This window comes from Peromyscus californicus, unplaced genomic scaffold, assembly GCF_007827085.1.
Source record: "Peromyscus californicus insignis strain IS unplaced genomic scaffold, ASM782708v3 Scaffold_3__1_contigs__length_106647218, whole genome shotgun sequence".
Taxonomy (NCBI): Eukaryota; Metazoa; Chordata; class Mammalia; order Rodentia; family Cricetidae; genus Peromyscus; species Peromyscus californicus.
In genome coordinates, this window is record NW_026294551.1 from 31,996,392 (window position 1) to 32,010,828 (window position 14,437).

The 14,437-nt window shown below is 40.1% G+C and overlaps 3 protein-coding genes across 10 annotated transcripts in view; 2 read left to right on the forward strand and 1 right to left on the reverse strand.

Annotated features, from left to right (window-relative positions):
* Positions 1-4,590, forward strand: part of Tom1l1 (target of myb1 like 1 membrane trafficking protein) — a 46,200-nt gene extending 41,610 nt beyond the window's left edge. The window contains exons 15-16 of one of the 3 annotated variants that reach the window (XM_052759834.1): positions 3,334-3,398; positions 3,947-4,590. In XM_052759834.1, the coding sequence (XP_052615794.1) occupies positions 3,334-3,397 (64 nt within the window). In that variant the 3' untranslated portion in view covers position 3,398; positions 3,947-4,590. Of the gene's footprint in view, positions 1-3,333 lie in introns of all 3 variants that reach the window. The other 2 variants (XR_008222667.1, XM_052759833.1) reach the window with 2 other exon arrangements.
* LOC128123439 (cytochrome c oxidase assembly protein COX11, mitochondrial) lies at positions 2,749-10,834 on the reverse strand. The gene is made up of 4 exons (XM_052759835.1): positions 10,451-10,834; positions 8,549-8,704; positions 6,625-6,750; positions 2,749-5,957 (listed from the first exon to the last, which is right to left on the reverse strand). The coding sequence occupies exons 1-4, from the start codon at positions 10,805-10,807 to the stop codon at positions 5,775-5,777; spliced, it is 822 nt and encodes a 273-aa protein (XP_052615795.1). The 5' UTR covers positions 10,808-10,834; the 3' UTR covers positions 2,749-5,774.
* Positions 10,835-10,861: 27 nt separating this feature from the next.
* Positions 10,862-14,437, forward strand: part of Stxbp4 (syntaxin binding protein 4) — a 150,550-nt gene continuing 146,974 nt past the window's right edge. For 3 of the 6 annotated variants that reach the window (XM_052759827.1, XM_052759831.1, XM_052759832.1), the window contains exon 1: positions 10,862-10,967. The gene's annotated coding sequence lies outside the window, so the exon portion shown is untranslated. The remainder of the gene's footprint in view (positions 10,968-14,437) is intronic. The other 3 variants (XM_052759828.1, XM_052759830.1, XM_052759829.1) reach the window with 2 other exon arrangements.

A 14,437-nucleotide genomic window follows, 5' to 3' on the forward strand; every position in this document is an offset into this window, starting at 1 on the left:
ATCATTTCCAACAGAATACATTTTCTGAATTCCACTTTAAAGTTAGACATTCCTAAAGTATCTAGGCTGGTTTACTTCAGCAGTCCCCTTTTACAATCCAGTGTCTCTCAGCAGCTGTCGTCTGCTCATCAGCATTCAAAACATTCAAAGTCAACACAACACCATAAAGGATCCAGACTCCCTATTTACCATCTTTACATGGCTTATTATTTTATATTATTTTACTCTTTAAAGACTTTATTTTTAAACTATTTACTTTTTCCTATGACTGTCTATATCCATTTTTTCTTTCTTAAGTGCCTATGCACATTTTTTTTAACACTCTGTAACCTATTTAAAGATTTTTTTTTGTCCCATCTGGACCTGTGTATCTGTAGCCTTTTCTCACTGTGTAAACCAAGCCTTAAAGGGCTAAGCCGCAGCTAGACCCTCCTCCACTGTGAGATTCTGGCAACTGGCTCCGCCCCTCCTCAGGTCCATGAGACCTGAGCCTTAAGCCTGCAGGCCTGGCTGAGAGCTGCTTTTACCCAGGCTCTGCATCTAACTGCCCCTGCTCTAGGAAGTTAGTACCTACACTGTGGCAGGCGTTTTGACATGCCAGCCACTCAAGTGCTCAATGTACAGCAGAGCCTCTTAAAGGAGCATATCCATTTGAGGGGATTTTTTTTTTTCTGTATTAAATTTTTTTTTTTCAGCCGGGCGGTGGTGGCGCACGCCTTTAATCCCAGCACTCGGGAGGCAGAGCCAGGCGGATCTCTGTGAGTTCGAGGCCAGTCTGGGCTACCAAGTGAGTTCCAGGAGAGGCGCAAAGCTACACAAGAGAAACCCTGTCTCGAAAAACAAAAACAAAATTTTTTTTTTCAGCTTTCTCAGGCCCTGCACTGGGTGCCAAATGTAGCAGGCTTTCTTGTGCTACCAGCCCCTAAATCATGACACAGATTCTTATTATTAGTTATGAATGCTCAGCCTTAATTTAGGCTTGTCCCACTAGCTCGTATAACTTACTTTAACCTGTTTCTCTTCATCTATGTTTTGCCTTGGTGCTTTTTACTTTTTTTTCAGCCACTATTCTGGCATGTGTAAGCATTTGATATATTGTCCTCTTATTTAAGCCCTAAGAGTAGACAGCCATTTTGCCATCATTTATTAACAAACAGTAATGGACTCAGGAGACCTTCCTGCCCTGACCTGAGTTCTGGGATTATAAGTATGCACTACCACACCCAACTGCTAGGAACTTTTACTAACTCAGGATGATGGAATTTCTCTTGGCCAAGCTTGATAAAGTACCTGTCATTGAACATTTGTAGTTATATAGTTAAAGAAACTGGTATTTAAATTCCATGCACAGTTATGTCAGGTTCCTGAGCATATTTAGATTAACTAACTGCTTTAAGTAGATATGTGTGTCCTAGGTACCATAGGTGAAATGGGCAGTAGGGGAGCTGGAGAAGAAAAACCCTGGAACTCTTTACCACTGTGGTTCTTACTTTCTGGAGACTTAAAGCCTCAGTTCCACTGAAGGTCTCATGAAATCCAGGAACTTTTAAGTAAAAGCTGAGACTCTTAGAAGTTCTGGAATTTTCACATCACTGGTTGGCCAGGAATCCCAGGTCAACTTTTTTTTTTTTTTGTCATATATAAATATCTTCAGAATACACACAATTCTCTTGAACATTTTGTGTATACCAAAGGGAGTGACTGTTACCTAATTGTGAACAAGACAAGCTCTCTGTTCTTATAAACATTAAATGTAATGTGGACAAGCAAGCTAAACAAACTGGCAGGCAAATAGATGTGTCAACAGTATGAAAGGATACAGTAACTAGAGTGTATATGATAGGAAGAACTAATGTAAATGAAGGCTACAGAGAACCATAGGAGACAGCATTGTTAACTTTTGTCCAATCTACAAAATAACTTGGATAGAAACCCAGTAGAAAGCTTTAGCACATTCAATGAACTGGAAATGCCAACATGGATAATGAAGTAAATAATAGGGAACCTAGTGCCGGGTGTGGAAGTTTAACCTGCACACAGCTATGAACACTACTCAAAGTACAAGCAGGTCAAGAACCGAAAACTAGATGTTGGACTCAGTTACATGGAGATAGTAGGTTTTATTAAAAGCTATTTTAGTGAATTGGGGACAGAAGCCACATTTCAATGTTAAAAATTAAGAGTGAAAATACAAATATCTTACAAGAACTTAAGTGTAAAGAGATGATGGGCATGGCTTGGGAACTAGAGTATTATTGAGGTAGGTTCTAGTAGTTATGTGCTAAGAGACTGCACAGGTATAAAAAGTGGAGCTACTGAGGGTTAGAACCTAGTAGAGAGGGAGAAGTTGAAGATTTGGAAAAGAGGGCATTTGCTGAAGAGGTGTTTGAGAAGACAGGTTGACAGGTCCATGGAAGTAAAGGGCAATGCATATGAATATAAAATAAAAGGATTGAAAAAGGACAGTGAAGTTTCCATATTATGATGAGGAACTTATTAAGACATGAGGTTTCTTCCTGAGAGATACTGAGATCAGTGGTTGAAGAGGGTAAAAGGTAAAATTACTGTATGGAAAGTCTAGAATTTTTAGAAACATGGTAATTTATGAAGTTTGTCACTTTAGTTTATTTCATAGTGCTGCTATTTTGGGAGATTTCTCACAGCTGTGTTTTGCTATATTCTATATATGAATGATACCTTTGGGTACAGATATTTTTGAGCTATAAAGATACATATAAAAAACTGAGAAATTATTAAAAATTATAATTTATTAAAAGTACAACGATGACCAACACAAGCTAAAGGCTTCTCCCAAGTCTAGACTATAATACAGTGTTAAAATAAAGCACACTATTCATATTTTGAAAATATTTTTTTTTGGTTTTTTCGAGACAGGGTTTCTCTGTGTAGCTTTGTGCCTTTCCTGGAACTCACTTGGTAGCCCAGGCTGGCCTCGAACTCACAGAGATCCGCCGGCCTCTGCCTCCCGAGTGCTGGGATTAAAGGCGTGCGCCACCACCGCCCGGCTCATATTTTGAAAATATTTTAAAACTAGATTTTTTTAAGTAAAAAAATCAAACTGCCCAAATTTGAACCATAGTTTTCCTTTAAATCAAAAGTGAAAATAAATTGGCCTTTAACAGGCATGGGAAAGAACTCTAACATTAGATGTTGTATGTTAGAATAAGCTCAAGGATAAAGATCTTTCTTTGTATTCACTTAAGATTCCTGACACCCCCAACCCGCAACAGCCTGTAATTTTAGTTCTGGTGGTGGTAATATAGTACTTTGAAACTGATGTGTAATTCTTCTCCCTTGGTGGTTTTGTTTCAGAGCTGTTTATGAAGAAATTGATGCTTACCACCACAAAGGAGCTCAAAGTCATAGTGACTGCTAAGGTAAAAAACAAACAAACAAACAAAAAAACAAAAAAAAAGTTTATGCAACTTAGATTCCATATAATTAAGTGGAATTATCACATTTTGCATTAAATTCTATAAGCACCATTTAAGTCTGACACTTATTTTGGTACAATACTAAGTTCCTCTGAATTACTCAACACTGACCAGTGCTCATTAATCTCCATGATCATATCAACTAGAAATGAGGCACAGAAATAGAAAAGTTGGTTTTGGGTATATAAGTATTAATACTAACAAAACAGATGATCAATAAAATTTCTTGTCATTTTAATACAACTCTTATGGCTTCAGTGTGCAGTCCATACCTTTCAGTTGTATGAACAGAACCCATTAGTGCTCCTGCACCAGTTATCCTGTTTATATACTACTGAATGCCTGGTCTCCATTGACCTGTTCACTTTGTATTCCCCTCACAACTCCAACCATGGAAGATGTGCATTCCAACCTTTCCTCTGCTTAATTGTGTGGCTTTCAAGTGTTTCAGGGAGTGCAGGAAATGGGTCAATGTCTTCCCTTTATTCCAGATGCATGATCAGCTCATTAGCAGCACAAAGGGCCAACTCTCTAAAGAAGTCCTTGCTCAACTAAGGCATGAAAGACAAGACCTGCCAACAAGGAAAGCCACAGTGGACCACTTCTCTGCTGTGATGCAGCTTCAACAGAATAGTTAACATTTTCCAGCTAACACTGCTGTTCCTGACAGTGGCTCAGCATTTCAGGAGAAACTGGCTATAACAATTACACCTTCAGCAGAAGGAAAACTGCCTGGTACTAGGCCAACTGGTTAAATTGTAGACTCTTATGCTGCAGAGGCATTCCTGCCAATAGAAATCATCATAGACCTACAAGGGCACTTGAAGATTGTCCTACTACAAAACATTGTGAACAGATGGGGCAGGAAGTGAGGAAGAGAATGAGTGCCTTCATTTAATTGAATTGAATGTAGAAGTCAGTTTGCACTTGTTTATAAATGACACTTTGGTTTAAACTTGATGACTCGTTTAATTATATTTCAAGTGCCTGAGCAGGCCACTGCATCAGGTGGCCTTTATAAAGATAAACATTCTTGCCTTTTACTATAATTTACATTTTGATTTGAAATAAAGACTACTGGAAAACTAAATTGTGTATCATTCACTTAAAATTAAATTACTATTAATTTGTGAGAGTTGTGCTGTTTTGTTGTTGTTTTTTACCTCAAGGAGCTTTTATGTCAGTAAGTCTTCACAATTTCATCCTTACATCATACATTAATGACCTTGCAATTGTAACAATAAATGCTAGCATAGACTAGCAGGTCTAATTCTGTTAGATCATTATACCATCATTTCCAAGTCACTGGCTATACAATACTTTGAATAAAAGAGCCCTCAATCTTAACAGAAAAAGCCACCTTTGAATTAAGAATGCGAACTTGGAGCAAGCTGTTAGAGCTGAGTGATTCCTCTTCCACTTTAAGTTTTTTAAACTGTCAGTTCGGCCAAAAACAGCTCAGCAGGTAAAGGCATTTGCTGCCTTGTCTGAGAACCTTGATTCCTGAAAAGCCACATGGTGAAAGAGAGCCGTCTCCCACAGCGTGTCCGCTGACCAGCATATGTGTGCTGCAGCATGGGTCCATCACTTTCCCCGCACACTCACAAGATAAAACAATTTTTAAATAGTGTCAGTTTGTACTGAAGGAAAACAGCAGCCACCTTGCTTGGTGATAAGTTCTATGAACTAAAACAAACTACTTGTGCACATTTTCTAAGTTTTCAGATGCACTGTTAAAAGTGTGAAAGCAACTACAGAATTACACTGAACTACTAAAGCAGTTGGTGTATGTGTGTGGGCAGCCACAGCATGCATATAAAGGCAAGGAGATTTTCCTGGCTCAACCTCCCATCTCACCATAAGGACTCTGGGATTACAGATGTGAGCTACTGCATTCACTCTTTTAAGGCTGGTTCCAGGAACCAGAACTCAAGTTGTCGGGCCTATGGGGCAAATAATTTAAACAGTGATTCATCTCCCTGGCCCTTTATGCTGTTTTTAAAAGTCACACATGTGATACACTGGATATATTTTTCAGAGGCTTGATGAGTAATATTCCTTCTCTATTACTTAAAACAGAGCCTGTAAGTACCTCTCTGCCCTTAAGTACCATGACAAGATAGCAGCATCTTTTCATTACAGACTGAGTTTTGAACCTATTCTCTCAGTCTTAAATGGGATAAATGAAGTTGGGAAGAAATAGAACCATTTAAAATACAAGGTTTCAATATACATTACTGTAGAATATTTCTCTTCTGAGAAAGCACAATACATGATTTTCCAAAAATCACAAATCTGAAGCAGGTCTTGGAAGCTACTTCAATTATAGCCTGGAACTGGCAACTTGTGTCCTTCCTTTGCTTCAAAAAAAGTATAAGAAAGAGTGATGAGATCGACATTCACCATTCTTGGATCTTCTGCAAATTCAGGGTCAATGTAGAAAAACACTGGCATATCTACTTCTTCTTGTGGATTAAGCCTTTGTTCTTCAAAACAGAAGCACTACAAATTACAGAAAGACACTTGGTTAGTAACATTCCTGCTCTATTACTATTAAAAGCAATATTCATTTCCTGTCCTTAAGCACCATCATAGGATAGCAGCATCTTTTCATCACAGACTGAGTTTGGCTTTAAGGGTTAGGAAACAATTTAATTCTAATCTTAGAAGCAAATACAGTAGCCAGGTGTAGTAGTACAGCCCTTTGATTCTACCACTTGGAAGGCAGAGTCAGGTGGATCTCTGAGTTTGAGTCATCCTGGTCTACAGAGCTACAGGACAGCCAGGATACATAGACCCTTTCTCAAACAAACAAAAGGAGCAAACACAGATTTGGCTTCGCTCTCCAGCTAGATGGTATAAGCAATGAAGATTAAAAAAATAGCTTTATGTTTAGAAGAAGTAAGTATTGATTGATCTAGGCTTCCTCCCCGCCCCCCCCCCCCCCCCCCCCTAAACAGGGTTTCACAGTGTAGCCCAGCCTGGCTCAGAACCCACTGCATATGTACATGCAGGCTAGACTCTACCTCACAGCACTGCTCCCTCCTCAGCCTACTGAGTACGAGGATTACAGACAAGACCCAGCCAGAAAATGAACTTTAGAATTAAAAGCATTTAATTCATATTAAGCAGTTTCACATACTTTTATCATAAAGTTTATTCAGTTTACCTGTATTTTATTGAAATACTGTCCAGCTTCAAATGGTACAACATTATATGTAGAAATGCCAATTACTGGTTTGTCAGTAGGATTCTTAGCTTTATAAAATGCCAGTGCAGTCTCTCCTGGTACCACCTGTTTCAATAAATACACAATATAGTTGATACTATTATTTCCCTCTGCTAAATTAAAAGTCATATTATTTTCCTATTCATTGAGCCATACTACCTAAAGCAATGTACTGTGAATATTGCCACAAGCCTATCTTAGTTTCAGATTGTATTTAATTATGTCAGTAACGAATTAGTTATGAATATCCCAGTTGGTTGTCTGATGTCTTCAAGAAATAATCTACCATTAGTTAAAATGTGTCCAAGGACAAGCCAGGCAAACCACAGCTCAAGCCCAACTACTTGATAACAGTTAAACCTGAATGTCATGATTGCCAAATTTTTTAAAGGATGCCAATGTTAAACTTACCTCAATTCTAAATAACTTAAATTTACAACCAGTGTAAAACTGACTGAACAAAATCTGTTAAACTAAAAGGAGTTAGTACTTTGGAAGTTAAAAACAGCAACAAAGGCAGTAAAAAATTTCCATTGGACATTCTGTCACCTGTACCAATTCGCCATCACCCTGTTTACTGCCATGCAATTTGTACCACTATTCAAAATCATAACCTACAAAATCCTTAATGAAAATTAAGTGATGTTTAGTAAACTGGGCAAGCACTATGTTTTATAAGGGTTTGTTAATAACATTTGAAATTAAGGCTCTTGAGGTTAATCTACATTCTGAAACCTCTAAAAAACATTCACCTCAAATCTTCCCAGGACTGCAATTAGTAAAAATTTAGAAGCATTTTGGATACAATGATACTGGAGTATAATGTGACTACTGTTACTATTGAAATAATTACTTCACATGTTTAAAATTTTTTCTTAGTGCGGATGTTTAGCTCAGTGGTAGACTGCTTCCCCAGCACATACAAGACCGTTGGTTCATACCTCAATACTTTCTCCTCCTCCCAAAATTGTATTTTTTCTTTTTGATAGACAGAAATACTTGTGATAAACCAGTAAATTACTTATTATGACCAATGAGTCTCCACATTTTTTCTATTATCATTTATACCATAGTAAAAGTTAGGAAATCTATATAACATGATTAGGCACTGCTAAACTCAACATTAATGACCAAAGGATTTAGTCAACTTTTAATCACATGATTACAAACACATGACATTATTTTAAGTTGATTAAAAGTTAAAATATAGCCAGCACCATACATAACACATGCCTCTATACCTCTCATTCATTAGATCTTAATGCCATGGTTGAATATTTTTAAGGGGATATCAATGTTAAACTAACTTTAAATCTATTTACAATAAGTTCACAACCAAAGTCAAATTGACTAAATAAAATCTTTGTTTAAAGCCGGGCGGTGGTGGCGCACGCCTTTAATCCCAGCACTCGGGAGGCAGAGCCAGGTGAATCTCTGTGAGTTCGAGGCCAGCCTGGACTACCAAGTGAGTTCCAGGAAAGGCGCAAAGCTACACTGAGAAACCCTGTCTCGAAAAACCAAAAAAAAAAACTTTGTTTAAACAGAGGTTAATGTACTGAGAAATCAAGAATAATAGCAAACAAGGCTAAGCTGAGGTAGGAGGATCATGAGTTTGAGGTTGGCCTGGGCTACAGGGTGAGACTGTTACAGAAACCCCAAATGTCACAGTTACATTTAAATGTAAGGTACTATCAAAAAGTAAACATTTCAAAGTACTAACATATTCCATTTCATGAATTCTATCTCATGAATATTATCAAGTGTAATAATTACTTATGGGGTGTACTAGCATTTTTCAGTGAGTTTAGAAGGGTGTAACACTTTAGCACAGATGGGTTAACAGATGAATCCATTAGTCACTCACATATATCTCAGTTTGCTGAGGTCTGAAGTTCCACTGGAGACTGGCATGCACATCAGCATTGAAGGTGACCTTAATGATTCGATCCTTAACAGGCACCATGTTTTCAATCTGGTCTGATGAGTGCCCAGCCACTGCTGATCCTCCAAGTCCCGTAGTCTAAAACAAGACACTGGATATGTTAAGCAACGGTTTTTAGATCTTCATTTATTTCCTGGACAAAAGTAAAATTTGAAAAACAACTAAATGTTCTACTTTGAGCCAAACTGTATACTCCCCCGATCATTTCCTTTAATTGTGTCAATGGTTTGCCTATATTTGTTAAAGTGATTCTTATTTTTTCAGCAAGTCATTTTAAAAAAGCAGATTTTGAAGACAAGCTATTATTACTGAGTATAAAACAAAAATTTGAAGTGTAACCTTTCATGAAACAGTTCCCTTTATTGTTAGTGTATGTTACATAACCAATTATTCACTGAAAAAAAGAAATTTTAATCCAAACCTGGTCATTTCAATTAAAACACAGAACTATCCATGTGTTTATCCTTTTCTGTATTATAGCTTTTATGGATGAAATCAGTTCATAGTTTTATTTTTATATTCTGCTTTCCTTGGGCATCATAAATGTTTCCCCATATGGGTGGATCAATGATTTTTCTGACACTTACCTGTAATTCTCCACATACACAGAGATCTTTTATCCTTCATCACCAGTTAATGAGTACCTGACCCATTTTTAGGTTTTTATTTTTGGTTACCCAGTCAACTACCATAAAGTACCAGTAATTTTTGTTTGACATTTCCTCATTGCTATGATTTCCTTATCAGATGTGGGGCTGATGCTACTTCTAAGATATTCTTCTGCTGCTTGAGGTTAACAGAATTCTGATTTCCAGATAATTTACATTTCCTACACTAGGAAAACAGAAAGCCAATTTTAGACTAATGGAAGACTCCTAAAACTACCATATTACTATTTTATTATCTTTCGCTTGTTACACAAGTTACTTAGTTTCATTCATTTTCTCTCAACATTGTCAAATTACATTTTAATCCTAAAAGATAAATCACAGGGCAAGTACTTGACCTTATTTCCCAGGTAAGTGTATACTTCTGTTTAAGAGATTGAATTTTAAGACAAACTATTTTTCCCAAAAGAATTTAAGTCAGTTGAATAAAAAGCAATTTAAGTGTTCTTAATTATCAGCCCCTTATAAATTTTTGGAACATATATTATTGAAGTTTCTCAAGTTAGGTGCCTTAAACTAAAATTGACAAACAGGTAGAAAACAGTCATTAAAATGATGTCCTGGGCTCAAGCCCAGATCTCCTACTAACCAAGGCAATCATAGTTTGGCTGGATTACATTTTAATTGGCTCATAAACTGGCTTCCTATATTTACTTCCTTATTTCTTGCTCTAAAACTTGGTGATTCCACAGTACCAGGGCATTCTTACGGACATACCAGTGTTAAACATGGAACTTGATTTTAAGGTTACTTTTTAAAAAAGCTAACGTTAACCTAGCCTTGCCTGACGAAGGCAATGTGAACATACACACGCAGGAGTGTCAATGACTTCCTATCTGTAGGTCTCAGTAGGACTGACATTTTAGGTTGGAAAATCCTTTTTTTTTCTTTAGGGACGGGGTTGTCCCGTGGAACCTCCAGGTATCTAAGAGCCCCAGGAGGACCCTATCCCTGTACTTCACAGAATGCCTGTGAAGCTCACTCCTTCCGAGGCGTGGTACACACGCTCCATCATCACCGGAACTGTGACCTTGAGCACGTCTGTCCGGGTCTGGAGCCGAAGGGACCCCTGGACAGGTCCCCTGGGTCTCCCCATGCCGAGGCCCCGCAGGGTGATGGCGCAGGACGCTCCACCCCGCACCCCGCGCCTCCCTACCTGGCAGTAGAGCCGATAGAGGGGCACGGCGGCGTAGGAGGCCCCCAGCATGCCCACGGCGGCCGCGGCCACGTAGGTGAGCACCGTCTTGTTCCGCCGCCGCCACTCGTCCTCCTGCGCGCGCTGGAAGGGGTTGCCGCTCCTCGGCCGCCGGGGCGGCTGCACCGCGGCTCCCCGGGCCCCGCTCAGGCGCTTCCATGTCCCGAGCCGCCTCAGTCCCCGCTCCGCACCTCCACCCCAGCCGCACCTAAGAACCTGCCCCGCACTCTCCACAGTCCGGCCCGACCACCCAGGCTGGCTCCAGCACCGGCCACACCAGGCGACGAACCTCCATCGCGGACACCAAAGCCCTCCCATAACCACCCCCGGAAAGAACGCCCGCCTGTCAGGACCGCTCAGCGAGATCTCGCGAGACCTCCCGTGTCTCGCGGTAACCGGGTCTGAGCCCGGCCGCTGCCTTGACTACCAGATTCCTCAGGTAGCAGCCGGGCTACGGAGGCCGGGCGGCCAGAAGAGGGTAAGTTCGCGTTTTCTGCTAGGTGGCTGTGCCTTGCACTTTGTTTCCCCCTAATACTTCTTGAATTTACTTCGTGGAGAATGCATGTGGGCCCCCCCGCATGCAAGCTCCTCACTGGGGATTGCACTGTAACACTTACACCCATCTCCCCAAACTCCACCAAGCCTTTGTCTCGACCCAGCGGCCCCCAGCGGCAGCTCTCGCGCCGGGCTTCCACTTGGAGTTCACTAGCCCCGTGGCTCACTCACTACCTCTGACCTGAGCTCGGGCAAACTTCCCTCTTTCAGGAACAAACCGCAAACCGCCTCCCACTCCCATTCTGCATCTTCTCAGCCCGTGGGCAGACGTCTTCCACTGCGCTGACACCCCTTTGCTTTTTGCCCAGCAAAAACTTGTCAAGCCTCTCGCAAACTGGCGTTTGTTCAGAACAGAAGGACCAAGCTATGAGGGCCTTTAAAGGAGGGAGTGAAGGAATAAGGGTGTGCATCGTGCAGACAGAGACCCCCGGGAAATATGTAATAGCTTCCTTCCGTTCTCTAATAGGACAAACACAGACCACTATTAAATAGAAGCTAAGAGCAGATTCTGACGTTAAGCATTGATGGTTTTACTGTGGTCTTGTCCTTACATCTATTTTATTTTATTACAACTTCTGCGTAACCTGCTGGCCTTATTTCGTGAATGGAAATCACAGTAGTTCATGAGGATACGCATATAAAGTGATTTTCCCACTGTTTCAGGCATAGTAAGAATTTTGTAAAAGCTAGGTCTGATTTCTAATGGCTAGAGTAGGTCTAATCATCCCCACTTTGTGGATTAGAAACCTGAAGGCCTAAAGAATTCTAAGTCAGTAAACATTGATTCCTTGCACTTTTTATTTGGCTGAGGCATCATCCAAAATAAATCAAGCACAGTGTTGTTATTGATTGCACTGTCTACTGAAGGACTCAGAAAATAAACCTGTAAATAAGGGAATTTCAGATAACAGTGTCTGTTCTCAAAATAGTTGGTGTCATGAAGTAATTGAGAGTGACAATGAGGAGGGATACTCAAGTTATGTCTCTCTGTAAAATAAGGTCTTCCTAGAGGTGACATTTGAGCCTACTCCTGAACCATGAAAAAGAGCTACCCACAAAACAACAGTCTCAGGTTGTACACAAGTCCAGAGGCAGGAGTGGGTTGGATAGGATTAAATAACCCAAAAGAAAACCAAAACAAAACAAAACAAAACAAAAAACCCAGGTCAGTGTGAACCTTGCATAATGAGATGAGTTGGTGGTGAAAGGAAATGGGGTCACAGCAGGTACACAAAGACCTGATAACGCCATTTAAACCATGTCTAAGGGAAGCTTAGTTGTTAGGAACACAGGAGTGACTTGATCTGATTTTATTCACACTGAAGGAAGAGGAAGATGCTAGTCACATGGTGAGACTGCACGGGGCAAGGGTGGAGGCAGAGATGAGGAGGCAGCTGTATCAGTAGTCGAAGAGGAGATGGAGACCTTGAATAAGCAACTGACTAGGGGCCACCAAGTCATTGTCTAGTACAGCACTCCAGTACATTGTCACTCAAGTGACAAAACTCTTACTCTACAAATTCGCTTCCATTTTGTTAGGGCAGTGTTTGATCACCCTTTCCCTCTGTATGTGCTTTGATTCTTACACCAGATGGTCAAATTTTCAGGATAAGAGCTGTCATGTTTTAATTTTCTGCATCGTAGACTCAAATTCCATACTAGGGGGCTAGAGATATGGCTCGGAGGTTAAGAGCTTTTGCTGTTCTTGCAGAGGACCTGGGTTCAGTTCCCAGAACTCACCTGGGGACTCGGAGCTTTTACTCCAGTCCCAGAGGCTCTGATACCCTTTTCTAGCCTCTTTAGGCACTGCACACACATGGTGCACACACATACATGCAGACAGTGTACTTGTAAGTTTTAAAGAAATCCTGTACTGACATTAATGCACTTGAAGCCAACAGTATATTTCCTTCAACCTTTTTCCTCTCTCCACGTGTTTTTTCACCCAGATTATTCAAAGCAATTGTATAAATATGTCATTAATAGAGTTGTAATCATGAATGCTTTTATTTATTAATTGAATGTGAATATCTGGGCTACAGCCATTTTGATTGCAGTAAAGTGATGTGGGTCTTTCTAGATTTCTCTTTTAATAAAATAAAATAGGCACCAATCCAATCCCCATATAATAATGAAAAGGACAGTTCATGTTTAGAAAAATGTTTCTGGATGATAATTAAAATATTTCAATCTCCAATTTTTACTTTGAAATAATTTTAAAAGTTACATAAATGTTGCAGAAATAATACATTTCCTACTTATCCTTCACCTAGTTTCCCTAATCTTAAAGATCTTTATACCATTTGAGAAGAGAGCAGACATGATATTCTGGAACTCTAAACTTAATACACGAATATTGATTACAAGGACACAACACAGCTATCAAAATCAGATATTTAGTATCAATCTAATATTACCATGCTATCATCTTGGGCCACCATAACAAAACATTTCAGACTAGGTTACTCAACGAATAGATTATGTTTCTGGAGGCTGGGAACCAAGATCAAGGTGCTGGCTACTCCATTTCTCACAAGGGTACTCCCTCACTTGTATCGGACATGTGTACTAGCATGCCTGGGAGAAGTTGGCGAGCTTTGTGATGCCTTTCTTATGGGCACACTAACTGCATCTGATTCATCATTTGTTCTCTGTTATGATCTCATTTAACCTTAATAACTCTAATCCCGATAGAGCTGCAATGCGGCTTGGGCTTCAACATGAGGATTTGAAGGAACATGGACCTTCAGAACTTCACACCAAGGAGTCCATGGGTTCTGCTTAAGTTAACAACACTTTTGGTAGTTTGAATATAATTGGCCCCCATGAGCTCTTAGGGAGTGGCACTATTAGGAGGTTGGGCCTCGTTGGAGTAGGTGTGGCCTCGTTGGAAGAAGTGTGTCCCTGTGGAGGCAGGCTTTGAGGTCTCCTGTGTTCAAGTTAGGCCTAGTTTAGCTCATTTCCTGTTGCCTGTGTGATCAAGATGTAGCTCCTTCTCCAGCACCATGTCTACCTGCATGCCGCCGTGTCCCGCCATGATAATGAACTAAACTTCTGAAACTGTAAGCCACTCAAAGAAATGGTTTTTCTTTATAAGACTTGCCTTTGTCATGGTGTCTCTTCACAGCAACAGAAACCCTAAGACACCACTTGTCCCAGTTATTTCCAACTTAGGTCTATAATCCAGTCCAAGATGGCCCCTTGTTTTTAGGTGTCCAGCCTCTTTAGTTTTCACCAGTCTGAAATAGTTCATTAGCCTTTCCACACGGCCTTGATATTTTTTTAATAGTGCTGGCTGGTTAATTGCTATAGTGCCCCTCCCTTGGTATGCGTTTTTTCTGATTTTTGTGTGTGATGCTTTTCGTGGTTTATGAGCCTCTGAAGGAAACATAA

Bases quoted from the DNA above. Each gene is read 5' to 3' on its own strand.
- LOC128123439 (XM_052759835.1), bottom strand. From the start codon at position 10,807: ATGGGAGGGCTTTGGTGTCCGCGATGGAGGTTCGTCGCCTGGTGTGGC. The intron at 6,751-8,548 runs GTGAGTGACTAA...TTATTGAAACAG, and splicing joins CTCAGCAAACTGAGATATAT to GTGGTACCAGGAGAGACTGC. The intron at 5,958-6,624 runs GTAAACTGAATA...TGTAATTTGTAG, and splicing joins AGTATTTCAATAAAATACAG to TGCTTCTGTTTTGAAGAACA.